Below are 14,737 nucleotides of genomic sequence, written 5' to 3' on the forward strand. Positions count from 1 at the left end.
CAAATCTCTTTGGACTTTTATTTTATTTTATTTTATTTTTTTCATGCAGGGAAAGCTTTTAATTTGAATATTTGATTGGTAGGTGGATCCCACTTATACTAATTTGTCATTCCTGCAATAGCAATAACAGAAAACAATTATCTTTTAATGGCATTATCATCTCTCCTTAAATTTGAATTTTTTTAAATGCATTGATTTGGATATTCTTCCGAAATACTTTTAAAATACACCGTTTTGTTTTCAGCTACCATAAATTTATGACTTGGTCAGAAGACAATCTTAGTATAAATTAGGAAATTGTATTCCCGGCCTTTAAAGCCACAAACAAAACAAATAAAATGCTTGAATAACATAAAAAAAGGGGTCTTTAATTTCTTTACTTGATTGGAAAAGAGCGTTAGAATTCTCAATCAAATACAAATAAAAGGGAAAATTGCCTGATTGTCGCATGTGATAATAAAAAGATATTAGTATATTACTCGTGCGATGCACGGGAAAAAAAGATCAATTTTTTGTCGTTCGCTGTGGTTGGTTAATCGCACTGCAAATCTTATACTTACAAAAAAATTGTGTTGCTATCGTATTCTATATTTCAGTTGAAAAAAATTACAGCATTGAATTATAAAAGAAGAACAATAAAATATGCTATCAGATTTAGGAATTTATTATTAAAGGAGAAGAATGAAATTTTAATTTAACTATAAAAATGTGTCAGTGGGCAAATTTGTATTTACAAAAATTAAAATCAGATTTAGGAATTTAATCATAAAAGAAGAAGAATGAAATTTTAATTTAATTATAAACATGTCTTGGCGGGCCGGCCCTTCGGGCCGAGCCCAGTTTGTCACCTCTAATTATTTGCATGTAATAGGTTGTTATATTTATCCACAAAAAAGACTCTAGTTGCGTCTAGGTTTTTATATTTTATCTCACAGATGAACTTTCATTTATTATAATTAGATATACGAAATAATAAAAATAGTTATTTTTTTGTAAGGATTTGTGTCATTAATATTTGAAATTTTAAGAATATGTATTTACAAAAATTGAAATCTGAATTAGAAATTTAATTATAAAAGAATAATAGTGAAATTTAATTTAATTATAAAAATATGTTGGCATGCGGGACGGGCAGGCCCTTTGGGCCAAGCCCAATTTGCAACATTTAACTATTAGAATTTTATTTAAATAATTATTTTATTGCAAGGATTTGTGTCATTAGTATTTTTAAATTTTACATATTACAACAATTAAAATTAGATTTAGGAATTTAATTATAAAAGAAGAACAATAAAATTTTGATTCACTTATAAAAATGTGTTGGTGGGCCGAACCTCCGGGCCCAGCCCAGTTTGCCACCTCTAACTATTAGCATGTAATAGATTTTTATGTTTATCCACACAAAAAAGGCTCTTATAGTTGCGTCTAGATTTTTATATTTTATCTCACAGATGAACTTTCATTTATTATAGTTAGATTTACAAAATATTAAATTATTATTTTTTTGCAAAGATTTGTGTCGTTAGTATTTGGAATTTTATAAATTTATATTTACCAAAATTGAAATCTGAATTAGGAATTTAATTATAAAAAATGAATAGTAGAATTTTAAATTAATTATAAAAATGTGTTGGTAGGCAGGGCGGGCCCTCTGGGCCAAGCTCAGTTTGTAACCTTTAACTATCAGCATTTTATGTAAATAATTATTTTTTTGCAAGGATTTGTGTTATTAGTATTTTGAATTTTACAAATTTGTATTTACAAAAATTAAAATCAGATTTAGGAATTTAATTATAAAAGAAGAAGTATGAAATTTTAATTTACTTATAAAAATGTGATATGTTTTTATATATTTATCCACACAAAATTGTTCTTATAGTTGCATCTAGATTACTATATATCTATATTTTTTACAGTAGCCTTTCAATCGACTCTTTGTGGTCTGTGTATTTGTGACATATATAAGAGATAAAGAGATGAAAAATATTTGAGTTTGTACGTTTAATATTTTATCAAACACTTTATAGTTGAAGTTGAATAAGGTAATATCAAAAGACCATTCATTAGTTTATTAATATAATAATAAATATTATTAATAGACTTAACAAAATATTATTAATAGGCTCAATAATTTTCGATGGAGAAAGTTGTGGTATTATTAATAGGCTTAACAATTTTTCATGCAGAAAATAGTAAGAAACATTAAAATAGTATGTGAAATACTTAAGTGCTAACATTTTTTTACGATGCAAGAGTTGGATGGTCACTGAATAATCGTTAATTTTTATAGTGATTAAATTTTTATAATTTTTTTTACGGAATGATAGGTGTCATTTTTTATTTAAATTAAAAATTAAAATTCTTTTGTATTTTTTATTCAATATTCTTTTGAAAATATACCAATATCTTGGTTTCCCCGTAATAAACCAATATTGTAAGAACCCACACCACTAATTAAGAAAATTAATTAGATAATTATGAGATAATTTCATAATTGACCCTAATAATTATTATGAGGCTTTAGTAATTATAGTAAGTGAGTAATAATGTTGAAAGTCGCTTTTCTGACGAAAAGTGCAAATACCGGTTATGCTAGTCGGTATAAAATGCGTACCGAAAAAGTATCCCAGAAAACTATAATAAATGCATGAATATTCCTAGAATAATATGTAGGACTTTTAAAACAAGTTTCAAGTCAAAATAATGAGAACTGGTGTCAGAACTGATACTGGCTATGGAAAAGCGCGTACCGGAAAGGTGCTCCGAAAAATAAAATAAAAATATGATAAATCTTAGAAAAATGATTAGGTTCAAAATCTAAAATTTGAGATTAAAATGTTAAGCGTAGCTATTTTCGTTAATACTGTGTGTTTAATTTTAAGTGAGCTATAAATACTCACTTTGGCCCAAAACCCTAGGCCACATTTTATCCAACGTGAGTCACTTGCTGAAGCTCTCAATCAGCCACCCTCTCCTCCTTTCGAACTTGAGTTTTCTCTTTAGAATCTCCCCAAGGTCTCACCTTTCCTTTGATTCTTCCTCTTTAGAGTTGTAAACACTGTCTTGTTGGGAATTGTGAGGGAGTGTGGTGTAGCCTTTTGAGTGTTTGCTGCTGCCTTGGGTGGTTGAGGGCTGAGTTGTTGAGTCTTGTGGAGGGAGCCTTGTTCTTGTTCTTTGAGGCTTCAAGAAGCCATTTTGATGGTGAAATGTCAAAGCTTGTTGTTGATTTTCGTAGTCTTGGTGGGTCAGAATCTATGTGCTGTGTAGAGGACCCCTTGTGTGCCTCATTTTCGGATTTGTGGTGCATTAGAGGTATACTTGATCGTAACTCTTGTCATTTTGATGTTTTAAGCTTGTTTAAGCAATTAAAAATCATAACTTGAACCATTTGATAAAAGGAATGTGTTTCTGGGTTCATATCATGTTAATAAACATCTGTTTAAGGAGTTCTTGGACTCCAGATCGAGTTTGGATCATTGGAGGTCGATTTTACCTTTAAAACTCAGTTTTCTGCATTCTGTCGAAGAAGTATTCGAATACTTTTTGGGAAGTATTCGAATACTTTTCTGGGAAAATGCAGTAATCGAATACTTCACGAGACAGCAGCGACCTAGTTTAGTAAATTGAGTGAGGTTTGGACCTATGTGAAGCTAACACATAGGGCTACAACCATATAAATTTTCAAATCCATTTGATAAGTGTATTTCTCTCAGTGTATTTTTGAAGACGAGACTCTATTGCTGGAAATTCAGCTTGTTGTAGGAACTTTGCAAAAATCATAACCGAAGTTATACAACTCTGATTGAGGCATAAGATATGTCGTTGGAAAGCTTGAGGTGTCTAGTTTAACATAGTAAGATATTAGAGTATTTGATAAAGATTTGCAACATTAATTTTAATCTGGTAGTCGAATACCCCTTGCAGGAGTATGGGAATACTTTTCTGGGAAGAAAAGTATTCGGATACCTTTGAAGAAGTATTCGAATACTGGAAAGTATTCGAATACAGTGAGGTTTGGTATTCGGATACTGTGTTATTCGGATACTGGGGGGAAAAGTATTCGGATACTTGGTAGTATTTGAATACTTAAATGAAAGTAATCGTATACTTTCTGGAGAGCTGGAGTATTCGAATACTACTCGTGGAGTATTCGAATACCTCCTGCAGAAAATGCATAAAATGACTTATAATGAGATGGAAAGCCTTAATCACTTAATGTAACCTTGATAGATGGTTATTGATGATTACTTACTGTATAAACAGATTATGATTGTACTGTTTGCGGGCTTTGAGCTAGTGTGGACTCTTGGCTTGGATAGTTAGCTTGCAAGGTAAGCTTTCGTGTCCTCGGTTTAGCCATGTTGTGGTTCCACCATGTCCCACGGGGGTATGGTTATATGCATGCTGTGTTACATGCTTTTGATGTTTTGGAAATGCTATTGAGTTGTTATATGCTAGTGTCTTTATGATATGCATGTGGTGTTCCACTTATATGGTAAGCCTGAGTATGTGGTACATACAAGATGGTGAGGCTGTGGGTGAGGTACAAGCGATGTTCCTTGTACTATCTGTAGGAGATAGACGTATTCCTGCATTTCTCTGGCCAGTAGAATAGTATCAACACACATGTCATGAATATCGGTTGCACTGCATAGTTTTGAGAACTTATACTGATGTAAATGCTGTTAGAACTTATATTGCACATGTAAGTGAGCTTGGGGTGGAAGATCCTTGAGGACCCCTTGTCTTACTGAGGTTTCTAGTTTAGAGATCTCACCCCACGTTTGGGGCGTTTATTTCAGGTTCAGGTAATGTTGAGACCTCAGGCGGCAGGAGGCCGGAGCTGAGTTAGATTTGCTGTTATTTATGCTGACATGTTGGATGCTGGATTTGCATGCTGATTATATGTTTATAGCTTCAGTTTATGTTTATGGAGTTTTATGTTGAAACTTGTTGTTTACGCTGTTTATTTGGTGAGCATGGGGATTATCCATGACACCTAGTATTGTTTATGTCTTGAGTCTGTTGGGAGTTGTAATAATGTATCAGGATATTGTCCGAATTACGAGATATAATGTCGTGATTTAGATACACACTTTATTTATATATTGAGTAATTTCAGTAGATGTCTTATTGCAATTTACATACAGGTGATATTTTATGAAATTGATTAACTAATCAACTTGGTTAAGTTTAATGACGTCATAATTGAAAAAAAAAAGAATATTCCGCAATTTTAATTAAGCACCGCTTAATACGATGTAATGTTAATATTCCGGGTATACACGGGGTGTTACAAATATCAACGCCAACACTAATGTTATGGTGAATTGGTTACCAATGGTATTACTATTTTTAAAATGACAACTCAATTCTCAATGTAAAAATACATGACCACAACGCCAACTTTAATTATCATTTTATATATATATATATATATATATATATATATATATATATATATATAGGGCTTATCATTTCTCAAGCTGCCGGAGATAAAGTTATCTTCGGCTACTAAATCATACCCTTAAAAATATTAATAAATTAATATAAGGAAATAAATAAATAAAACGACGTAGTTTTGGGGTAGTCGGAGATAAACTTATCTCAAACTGCTTGAGAAATGTTTTTCCCACATATATATATATATATATATATATATATATATATATATATATATATATATATATTCTGCAACTTTTATGTTACATTGAACGAATATTCAGGAATCATAAATTCACATAATTTGTTTTTCTTGCCGTTATTATTATGAGTTTAATTAGCAACGTTTAACAGAAAGGAACTGCCTTGAAATATTAAACATAATACCATAAAAGAAGATGGCAAACTTCGTAGTTTTGTACATTTTCCTTTTTTCTCATACTTATTTCACAATATTGTTCAGCTTTGAAACAGTAGCAGAGGGTGCCATTACAACCTCATTCGTCCACTTCCCACCGACCCATTGTGTTTTGTTGATCTCCCTGTCACATAATAATTACAATTAAAACCACCAGCAAATGTTATATTTGCCTTTTCAAATTTCATTCTATATTTTTTTGAATTTATCTTTTCAAATTCATTCAACCTAACCATTAATGTCGTTTCATTTATGTCTTTACAAATTCCAATTAATCTGAACATTCAATTTTCATTCAATTTTTTTTTTCAAACAAATAGCAAGTGTTATTTTTACTTTTTCAAATTTCATTCAATTTGTTTTATTAATTTTTTACAAATTCAATTATATACATTTAATCCCGATTAAGTTATGACTAACAGTGGGAACTGCAGATAACCCAAGAGTCAAATATTTTAGTTGAGTTGCTGATTTTTGGGATGAGCACTAAATTTTTTTCCTAATCATTTACTTAGATTATTGTGCCCTTTGAATTTTTCCATACATATTGTAATTCCAAATGTTTTTCAAATTACTATCATTTTAAAATTCTAATGTCGTTTTATTTATGACTAACTGTGGGAACTGCAACACTATAATAGCAATTAAGGAATTGAAGCAATTTGCATTGCAAGTGCAGCACTATTTTAGCTCAGCTATTAAGTTACCACAACTTTTAAGTTTTTCATACCAATAGAAATACAACAGGTACAATAAATAATTTAAAAGTTTTAATAGACTCAACAACTTTCAATGTTAGTTTAAAAATATATTAATATATGAATTTTTAAATTATTTAAAATCCCTAATTGAATATTAATGGTTTTGCATTCAAAAATAATTTTTTAAAATCTTAATTGAATACACCCTTTAAATAATAATAAAAATTTGGTCTCATAGATATTATTTAAAAATATATTAATCCTTAATTTGAAATCAATTCAGAATTCGAATTTCAAAAGAGTGAGGAATGAGAAGAAAATCGAAATATGTGCATTAAAAAGAAAAAAACAATACCTGATTGTGAAAAGATAGTTGAACATATTTACCGCGAAGTCTTGATATTATCAGTGCATCTACTGAAGGTATCTTCATTTTAATTAAAAACTGCACCACATAATTTCTTTGGAAGTAAAAAAAAAAAAAAAAAAAAAAGGAGTTATTAAATATTAGAGTTTTGAAAATGAAGAAACGTCCAAACTCAAATAAATGTACAAACTATAGAGAAAATTGATGAAAGATTTTATAATAATCTACTCTGTTATCATTCTTTAAAAGAAATAATGTCAAGAATCCCAAAAATGTTTCATACTCATACATATAAAAGAAGGGGGAAAATAAATTATTTCTACCTTACTAGTAACATAATATTTTTTATTCGTAAATTTTAAAACGAGTTAGTAGCCGAACTTGTAGACACTTATCAACAAAAATAGTTAGTTACACTGTGAATCTTAAGCAGATCTTTTAAATACATATAAAAGTAAAATGCATATAAACAATATAGTTTTTAAGAGTTGGAAGTCAAACCCATATTGATCTTCTGCTAAGACTGCAGCATTGACTATTATTTCTTTAACCAGCAGAAATATAGCTTGTCCCTGATCAACATGGCCCAGACATTTTTGAATAATAGGAGATCCGTATTTATCTGTTGCAATATTAATGCAATTCTTTGCTACTTCATCCAAAATAACCTGAACGAAAATTGTCAATTAAAGATTAATTGATGAAAAAAGTCTTAAAATCTCTGGTCGCCGTTCTAGCTAGGATATATCTAAACAAGTTTTTTTTTTTTTTTTTCAATGTAAGAATAATTATCAAATCGCAGTATCATATACATGCAATGTACGTAATCAAAAGAAGCACAAGAATATGGGATATTATTATTGTGTGCATTACTTTTTGATATGCCGGTGGGAAAAGTTTCACGCAGTGCTGAATGACATAACCACCATTGGCAGTTTTCATCAATGTGAGAGTGATACGCTTCAGAGCAAGTACAAATGCATATATCTTTTCTGGGGTTTTGACATTCACCAGTATTTTCAGCATAGCCCGACTCCTATATATGTTGGAGGTTAAGAGGTTGAGAGAAAATGGTTTAGAGGTGCTTAAAGTATTACACCAAGAGATATCAAAGTTTGGAATGCTCAACAGTGTTACCTCCAGCTTAGGAAACCCTAGATATAATGCAAGCTATTGGGCTCCAGCTCATATGGACCCAAACAACCTTGCTTTCACTTATTGGGCTTATATGTGAACATATATATTATTGGATTATATATTTAATATATCCAACAATCTCCTCTTATGTTCACCATATAGCACAATCCAATAGATTGATCAATATAATGTTCAAACAAATATGAATCATTCATATCCAGTCCAAGACAATTAACTCGGATCAATCAAAGAGTTTTAATGGTAAAATATTAAACTCAATCGTCATTTTCAATCTAAATAAATAAATCATCATTATCATGAATCTGTTCTGAGACCAACATACTAAAGTAAATATTTAGAGTTTTAGATTCAATCTAAACTCATCCAAATCCCAATATCCAAAATAAGTCTCAAAATCAGTTCACAATCAACAATGTTCATAAATTAAACATAGCAAAATGTAAGTCTCAAATAAATGGACTCCATCAAAATGGGCAATAGCAGGTGAATTATTAAGTCCCCACATACTCTAAATGATATATGCATTCATCAAGGAAGTGATCTTAGTCAAGATACCTCTCATCAAGCTCTCCTCCATCTCTGCCATCCTCTGTAGAATATCAAGTATGAATTTCATATTATTATGAATTCAATCGGTTGAATATTCTACCAAAGATGTCTAGTTCTACTAAAAGAACTTAGCATCATATCATCAGGCAAAGAAGAACATATATTAATGTCATAAAGCATCGCAATATTATGTTCATAAGCATCAAGCAAGTTTCATAAATTATGAACAAGGCCTAAACAGTTTGTTTTGCAAAGAGCCATCAACTTAAGTTTATTTGTAAGAGAATAACTATTGTTTAGTTTCAATGAACAAAACCATTAGTCAAGTTACTTACAATAACCTAGTCATGTGATGTCAAGTTCCAATTAAGAACATGACCCATAGGCTTCTTATGCAAACAACTATTTCAATGTTTCAATTTGGAATGTCACAATTACTGATTCCTCAAAGTCAAATAATCTAGCATCAAGTTTGGAATGAGATCATTTAACCAAAAGGGTGGTCCAACCAGGTTGGATTGTATCATCAAGTTTGGAATGACACAAGTTTCCCAAGTAGAACCTTTGAATCAGGTTTAAGTTATCTTCATCAAGTTTGGAATGAGACAACTTACCCTTTTCAAATTAATCAGCCACTATGAACATTGATGAAACATATAAACAGTGCTTATCATTTTGGCCAACAAAAGAAAGATTCGATAATTCAAAACACACAATTAAAAGGTAAGTAAATGGTAATTAAGACTTATCTATATAGTCTTTAAACTCATTTCCCCCACTGTTTTGAATAATCGATCTTTAGGCATATCTTTTGTGAGAGAATTAGCCAAGTTATCCTTCGATCTCACATTGATCAAGGTGATTACTACTTATTTTCTCAGATAATTCAACAACGCATGTCTCAATCTTATATGTCTTCTCTTTGAATTAAAGAGAGCATTTTTTAACAACTTGGACAGCTGCTTGATTATCACAAAACAGGCTTAAAGAATTAATCTTTAGCCTAGTCAAAGGAATATCCATAATCAGATTCTTCTTCCACTTTGCCTCTTCTCCGGCTAAGGCTAAAGCAAAAAGTTCTGATTCCATAGACGACAATGCAATAAAAGTCTATCTTTTGGATTTCCAAGCAATAGTAGCTCCACCAAAAGTGAATATATATCCACTGGTGAACTTACTATTTCTGATTTCTGAACACCATGACGTATCAGAATATCTATCTACAATTGAAGGATAACCAAAGTAGTGTAGAGCATAATCTTTAGTACCTTTAAGATATTACATCAGCCTATCGAGGGCATCCCAATGCTCTTTACTAGGATTACTAGTGAAATGACTTAGCATGCCAACTGTAAAGGCTATGTCAGGTCTAGTGCAACTTGCAGCATATATGAGACTACCAATCAGTCTTAAATACTTTAACTGATCCACACTGGTCCCTTCATGAGGACTCAATCTTTTATTATAATCACATGGTGTCTCACTCAGTTTGCACTCACTGTATCCGCAGGTAGAAAGTAGCTGCTCAATATAATGAGTCTGGCTAAGGGAGATAACGTGTCTATCAAAGCTTACTTTCATACCAAGAATGGTATTAGCAATACCAAGATCTTTCACATCAAATTCTTTAGCTAAATTAGCTTTCATGTCACTCACTACAGAATGATCAAAACCAAGAATTAACATGTCATTCACTAGTTGTCTTTACATCTATTTGATGCACTACATAATGTTCAATAAATGTCAAAGCAAGAAGAATTCTTATAGTCGATAGATGGTACACAGGTGAGTCGACATCAAAATAGTCTACTTCACTTTATTGTCTATAGCCTTTAGCTACTAAATGTGCTTTATATCTAGCTATCGATCCATCACTATTCAGTTTTTTTTTCAGTACCAACTTACAGCCTATAGCCTTAGCTCTTTTGGCAAATTGACTAGCTGTCAAGTAAAATTCTGCAAACAGAGAGCTCATTTCATCATCTATGGCTTCTGCCAACAATAGAGATTCCCTAGATCTCATCGCTTCTTGATAGGAGAATAGATCATCCTCTAGATGGTAAGTGACAAAGTCCTCGCCAAAGTCTTTGGGAACTCTCTCTCTTGTAGATACTCTAACTGAAACTGATTCAACAACCAGTTGTGTGGGGTAAGTGTCAGAAGGGCTTGCTTCAGATTCTATAGGAGATTCTAAAATCATATCTGTAGATCCAGAAACACTCAAGCCATGATCTTTGATAAACTTATTCTCAAATAATTCTGCATCTCTGGATTCTATCACCATAGTTGTAGATAGATCCAAAAATCTATTTGCAGCACTATCTTCTGCACTTCCTAGATATACGCAAGTAATGGTTTTAGGTCCCACCTTAGGTCTGTTAGGATCTTGTATTCTTACATAAATAATACATCCCCAAGTCTTAAGAGGATCATATCTACAAGAGCGCTTATGCCATATCTCATAAGGAGTCATAGACAACTTAGAGTGCGGCAACCTGTTCAGGATGTGATTGGCAGTTAGAACTGCTTCTCCCCAATAGGAGGAAGGCATGCCAGCTGTAAGTAACATAGAGTTTAACATTTCAGTTAATGTCCTATTATTACGCTCAGCAACACCATTTGATTGGGGTGAGTAAGGAGCAGTGGTTTCAAGTATTATGCCCTCTGAAGTGAAAAATTCCTTGAACCTATCATTGTGTACTCTCCTCCTCTATCACTCCTAAACCTCTTAATTTTCAAGTTGAGCTGATTTTCTCCTCTTGACTTAAAAATCTAGAACCTTTCAAAAACTTCATCATTCGATTTCAACAAATAGACATGACAATATCTAGAAAAATCGTCTATGAATTAAGTACTTTTGACCACCTCTAGTAATATAATTTCTAAGGTCACAAAGGTCAGAATGTATCAGATCAAAAAAAAAAATTATGTGCTTTTAGAAACCGACTTAAAAGGTTTTCTAGTGATCTTAGTTTATGCACATACTTCACATTTGTCAAATCGAATAGAAGCATTTAATAGAGTATCAAGAGTTTTAGCTAGATGTTGCATTTTCTTGTAGTTCACATGTCCAAGTCTATTATATAACAACTTTGGATCAATTAAAGTTGAACTCACATGGTTTATGCTCACAGTTTCTAAACTCAATCTATACATACCGTTAATCATGAATGCACAACCAAAATAACAAGAGTTAACAACTAAAATTACTCTATCATTCATAATTAAGAAAGGCATACAAGCTTTATCAAGAAAAGATACCAATTTCCTTTTAAGTAAAAGTATTACTCTAACTTGTTTTAGAGTTAGTAATTTACTTGAAGAAAGCACCAAATTTGCAGTTCCAACATGAGTCACATCTGTCTCATTACCACTGCAATTTTCACTGTGTCTTTCACTTCTATGACCTTAGTGAGTAAATTTCTATCATTTGTAGTATGACAGGTAGCACCGTTCTCCAACCACCACTCAAAAGAGACATTGGCCTTTCCATTCTTCATCATTCCAATGAAAGCTTGAGGCTTAGGTTCATTAGTTAACATATTAGCCTCATTTTGTGGTGTGTTGTTTTTTTTTAACTTATTTGGTAGCTTACACTCTGCTGCCCAGTGATCTCACTTTCCACAGTTATGGCACTTGTCCTTCTTCTTCTTTTGAAGATAGTCTTTTTGGCCTCTAACTATGAAGAAGATTCACCTTTTGGTGACTTGGACTTCTTCTGAGGTTTATTGGAATGCGAAACTAAGTAGGCAATTAACTTTTATTGTCTTATTTGTTCCAAACTCTTCCTAGAATAGTTTTGATCCTAAATATAAAAAAACCCCTTTAATTTATCCAGTTCACTTTGTTCTTTCAGTCTTGAAAGAACTCTATTCAGCAGATAGTTTACTCAATGCAAGTCGACAAAAAGATTATCAGACATATCAGATTTATCATCTTTTAACTTGTTCCTTATGTTCTCAAGTTTAATTAACTGAATTCGTATTAAATTTGAATTCAAATAACTTCTCTGCTATGAGAGCTTTGGAGAGCCCCTCTTGTTTTGGAACTAAGCATTCAAGTGATTTAATATCTTTTTTCATCGTCTTATATTCACTACAAGTCATAGCGAGATGAATATTTAGAGAATTTAGCAAGCAATCCCTACAAAATTATTCATCTTTGTTCCATTGATATTAATCCATAATTTTCAATGGTAAATGCAAGATCATTTAATATATTATGGAATATTTCATGTTCTTCCATGCCAAATTGAACATGTAATTTCCAACCATAAAATTCAATAACATCAAATGATTTCATTTCATAATATCATAGGAATTATTTTTAGGCATTTTAATCAGAGCTAAGAGTTAGAAATAGTGCACCTTGTAGCTCTCTCAGACTTCGCAAATTAAAGCAAAAGCTCCAACTTTCATCAACTGCTCTATAGACTTGGAATTTACCAAAACAGACCCCAAAAACAGATTCGGAGCGCCCAAAAACCTTAAGATGGATCACCCCTATGGCCAGAAACTCACCGAAACATTTTCTGATTTTTAAAATGTCCCATACAGAATATTCTTCAACAAACAGAATATTCCCTCGGAATATTCCTTTTCGCAGGAATATTCTTTTTAGCATAAAAGTGTACCTATAACTTCAAACAGTCATATCTCCTTCGTCCGATCTCCGTTTGAGGTGGATGACCACTCAAAACGATCGTCTCGACGAGTAGAACAAAGCCCAATAGGTTTCACTTTCTGAAATTGGCTAAAATTTCCGGGATCTGGACCGAAAGGTTGCGGCTGCAGTATCTTCAAACTCAGATCCTGGAAAATCCTTCTGTCGAATCACGAAAGTGATTTAAAGTATGAGTTCTTCTCGTTGAGATCTTCGAATAGACACCTTACTCTCAATCCGACACCCGAAGCTAATACTTTAAGATTGTTGGAGGGTAAGAGGTTGAGAGAGAAGGGTTTAGAGGTGCTTAAAGTATTACACCAAAAGACATCAAAGTTTGGCCCCTAGATATAATACAAGCTATTGGGCTCCAGCCCATATGGACCCAAAGCTTTCACTTATTGGGCTTATATATGAACATATATATTATTGGATTATATATTTAATATATCCAACAATATATACCAATAAAATTAGAAAGTATATATGCAACAGTTAATTCCATAAATTAAATAGAAGAGTAAAGTTCCTTTTAGTCCTCAACAAAAATCATGGAGCCTATTTTAATTTCTTAGTAAAAAAATTCTACTCGTGTTTCTTTTGAAATTTAAAATAGATACAGTTAATCGAAATTGCGATCCTTCTGAAATTCAAAGAAGATCTACCTTAGTCCCTCAAAGGATTAGGATTAACATGTATCTATTTTAAATTTACGAGACACCATAAGTCGACTTTTTTTTTTTAAAAGATTAAATTGAGCCCACGATATTGGTTGAGGAGTCAAAAATACTTTATTCTAAATTCAACAAAGAAATTTAAAATTTGAAGAGAAAATAAAAAATATTAAATCTAATGGTACGTACCCAAGATAGTGTATGCACACATCTTTCAGCTTCTGCACATCTAAGATAATCAATAAAAAAATTGTATCCATCTGATACACAGTGACAGTTCTGCTTGCTTCAAAAATCTTTTGAATAACGTGACTGCCAAACTCGTGTTTCATTAGCTCATGCAAATAATCCTTCAGTTCTGAGAGGATCATTCTAATTTCCTCAGGTATCCCCACATCAATCTTCCTCTGCAGAAAACGACATCCATATTGATCCTTTGCCATTGCAACCACCCTTCCCTTCAAACCTTCAAGTTGTGAATGTGATTGTGATTGTGAGGGTTGTTGTTCCATCATCACCAGCCTGTAACTGTAATGATCATCAAATGAATCTCCTATTCTCCGTGCAATGGCATTAACTGCAGCAGCTCTCAACCTTGAACCATGAGCGTTTATGTAAGGATTCGTGGACAGGTTAAGTCCTTCCATAGCAGACTCAATGGCTTCCACTCCAACAAAAGGGTTGGTAGGGTTCTCAACGGTGCCGTTTTGAGCATCAAGATTTTGAACAGAAGAATCAAGAAAAGCATGGCTTTGAGAGGTGCAAG

At 32.1% G+C, this 14,737-nt stretch overlaps 1 protein-coding gene across 1 annotated transcript; it reads right to left on the bottom strand.

Moving 5' to 3' along the window:
* Nucleotides 1-5,884: 5,884 nt before the first annotated feature.
* On the bottom strand, nucleotides 5,885-7,954 carry LOC133305970 (pumilio homolog 12-like). Its single transcript, XM_061506238.1, has 3 exons — nucleotides 7,802-7,954; nucleotides 7,430-7,596; nucleotides 5,885-5,984 (listed from the first exon to the last, which is right to left on the bottom strand). Exons 1-3 carry the CDS (start codon nucleotides 7,952-7,954, stop codon nucleotides 5,885-5,887), a joined length of 420 nt encoding a protein of 139 aa, XP_061362222.1.
* Nucleotides 7,955-14,737: the final 6,783 nt, after the last annotated feature.

This window comes from Gastrolobium bilobum, unplaced genomic scaffold, assembly GCF_033153095.1.
Source record: "Gastrolobium bilobum isolate Gb01-03AN ecotype WA unplaced genomic scaffold, APGP_CSIRO_Gbil_v1 utg20640, whole genome shotgun sequence".
Lineage (NCBI taxonomy): Eukaryota > Viridiplantae > Streptophyta > Magnoliopsida > Fabales > Fabaceae > Gastrolobium > Gastrolobium bilobum.

Excerpts from the sequence above, each read along its gene's own strand:
- LOC133305970 (XM_061506238.1), bottom strand. The coding sequence starts at position 7,954 with ATGCTGAAAATACTGGTGAATGTCAAAACCCCAGAAAAGATATATGCA. Across the intron at positions 7,597-7,801 it reads TCCCACCGGCATATCAAAAA|GTTATTTTGGATGAAGTAGC; the intron begins GTAATGCACACA and ends ATTTTCGTTCAG. Across the intron at positions 5,985-7,429 it reads TTAGCAGAAGATCAATATGG|GGAGATCAACAAAACACAAT; the intron begins GTTTGACTTCCA and ends ATTATGTGACAG.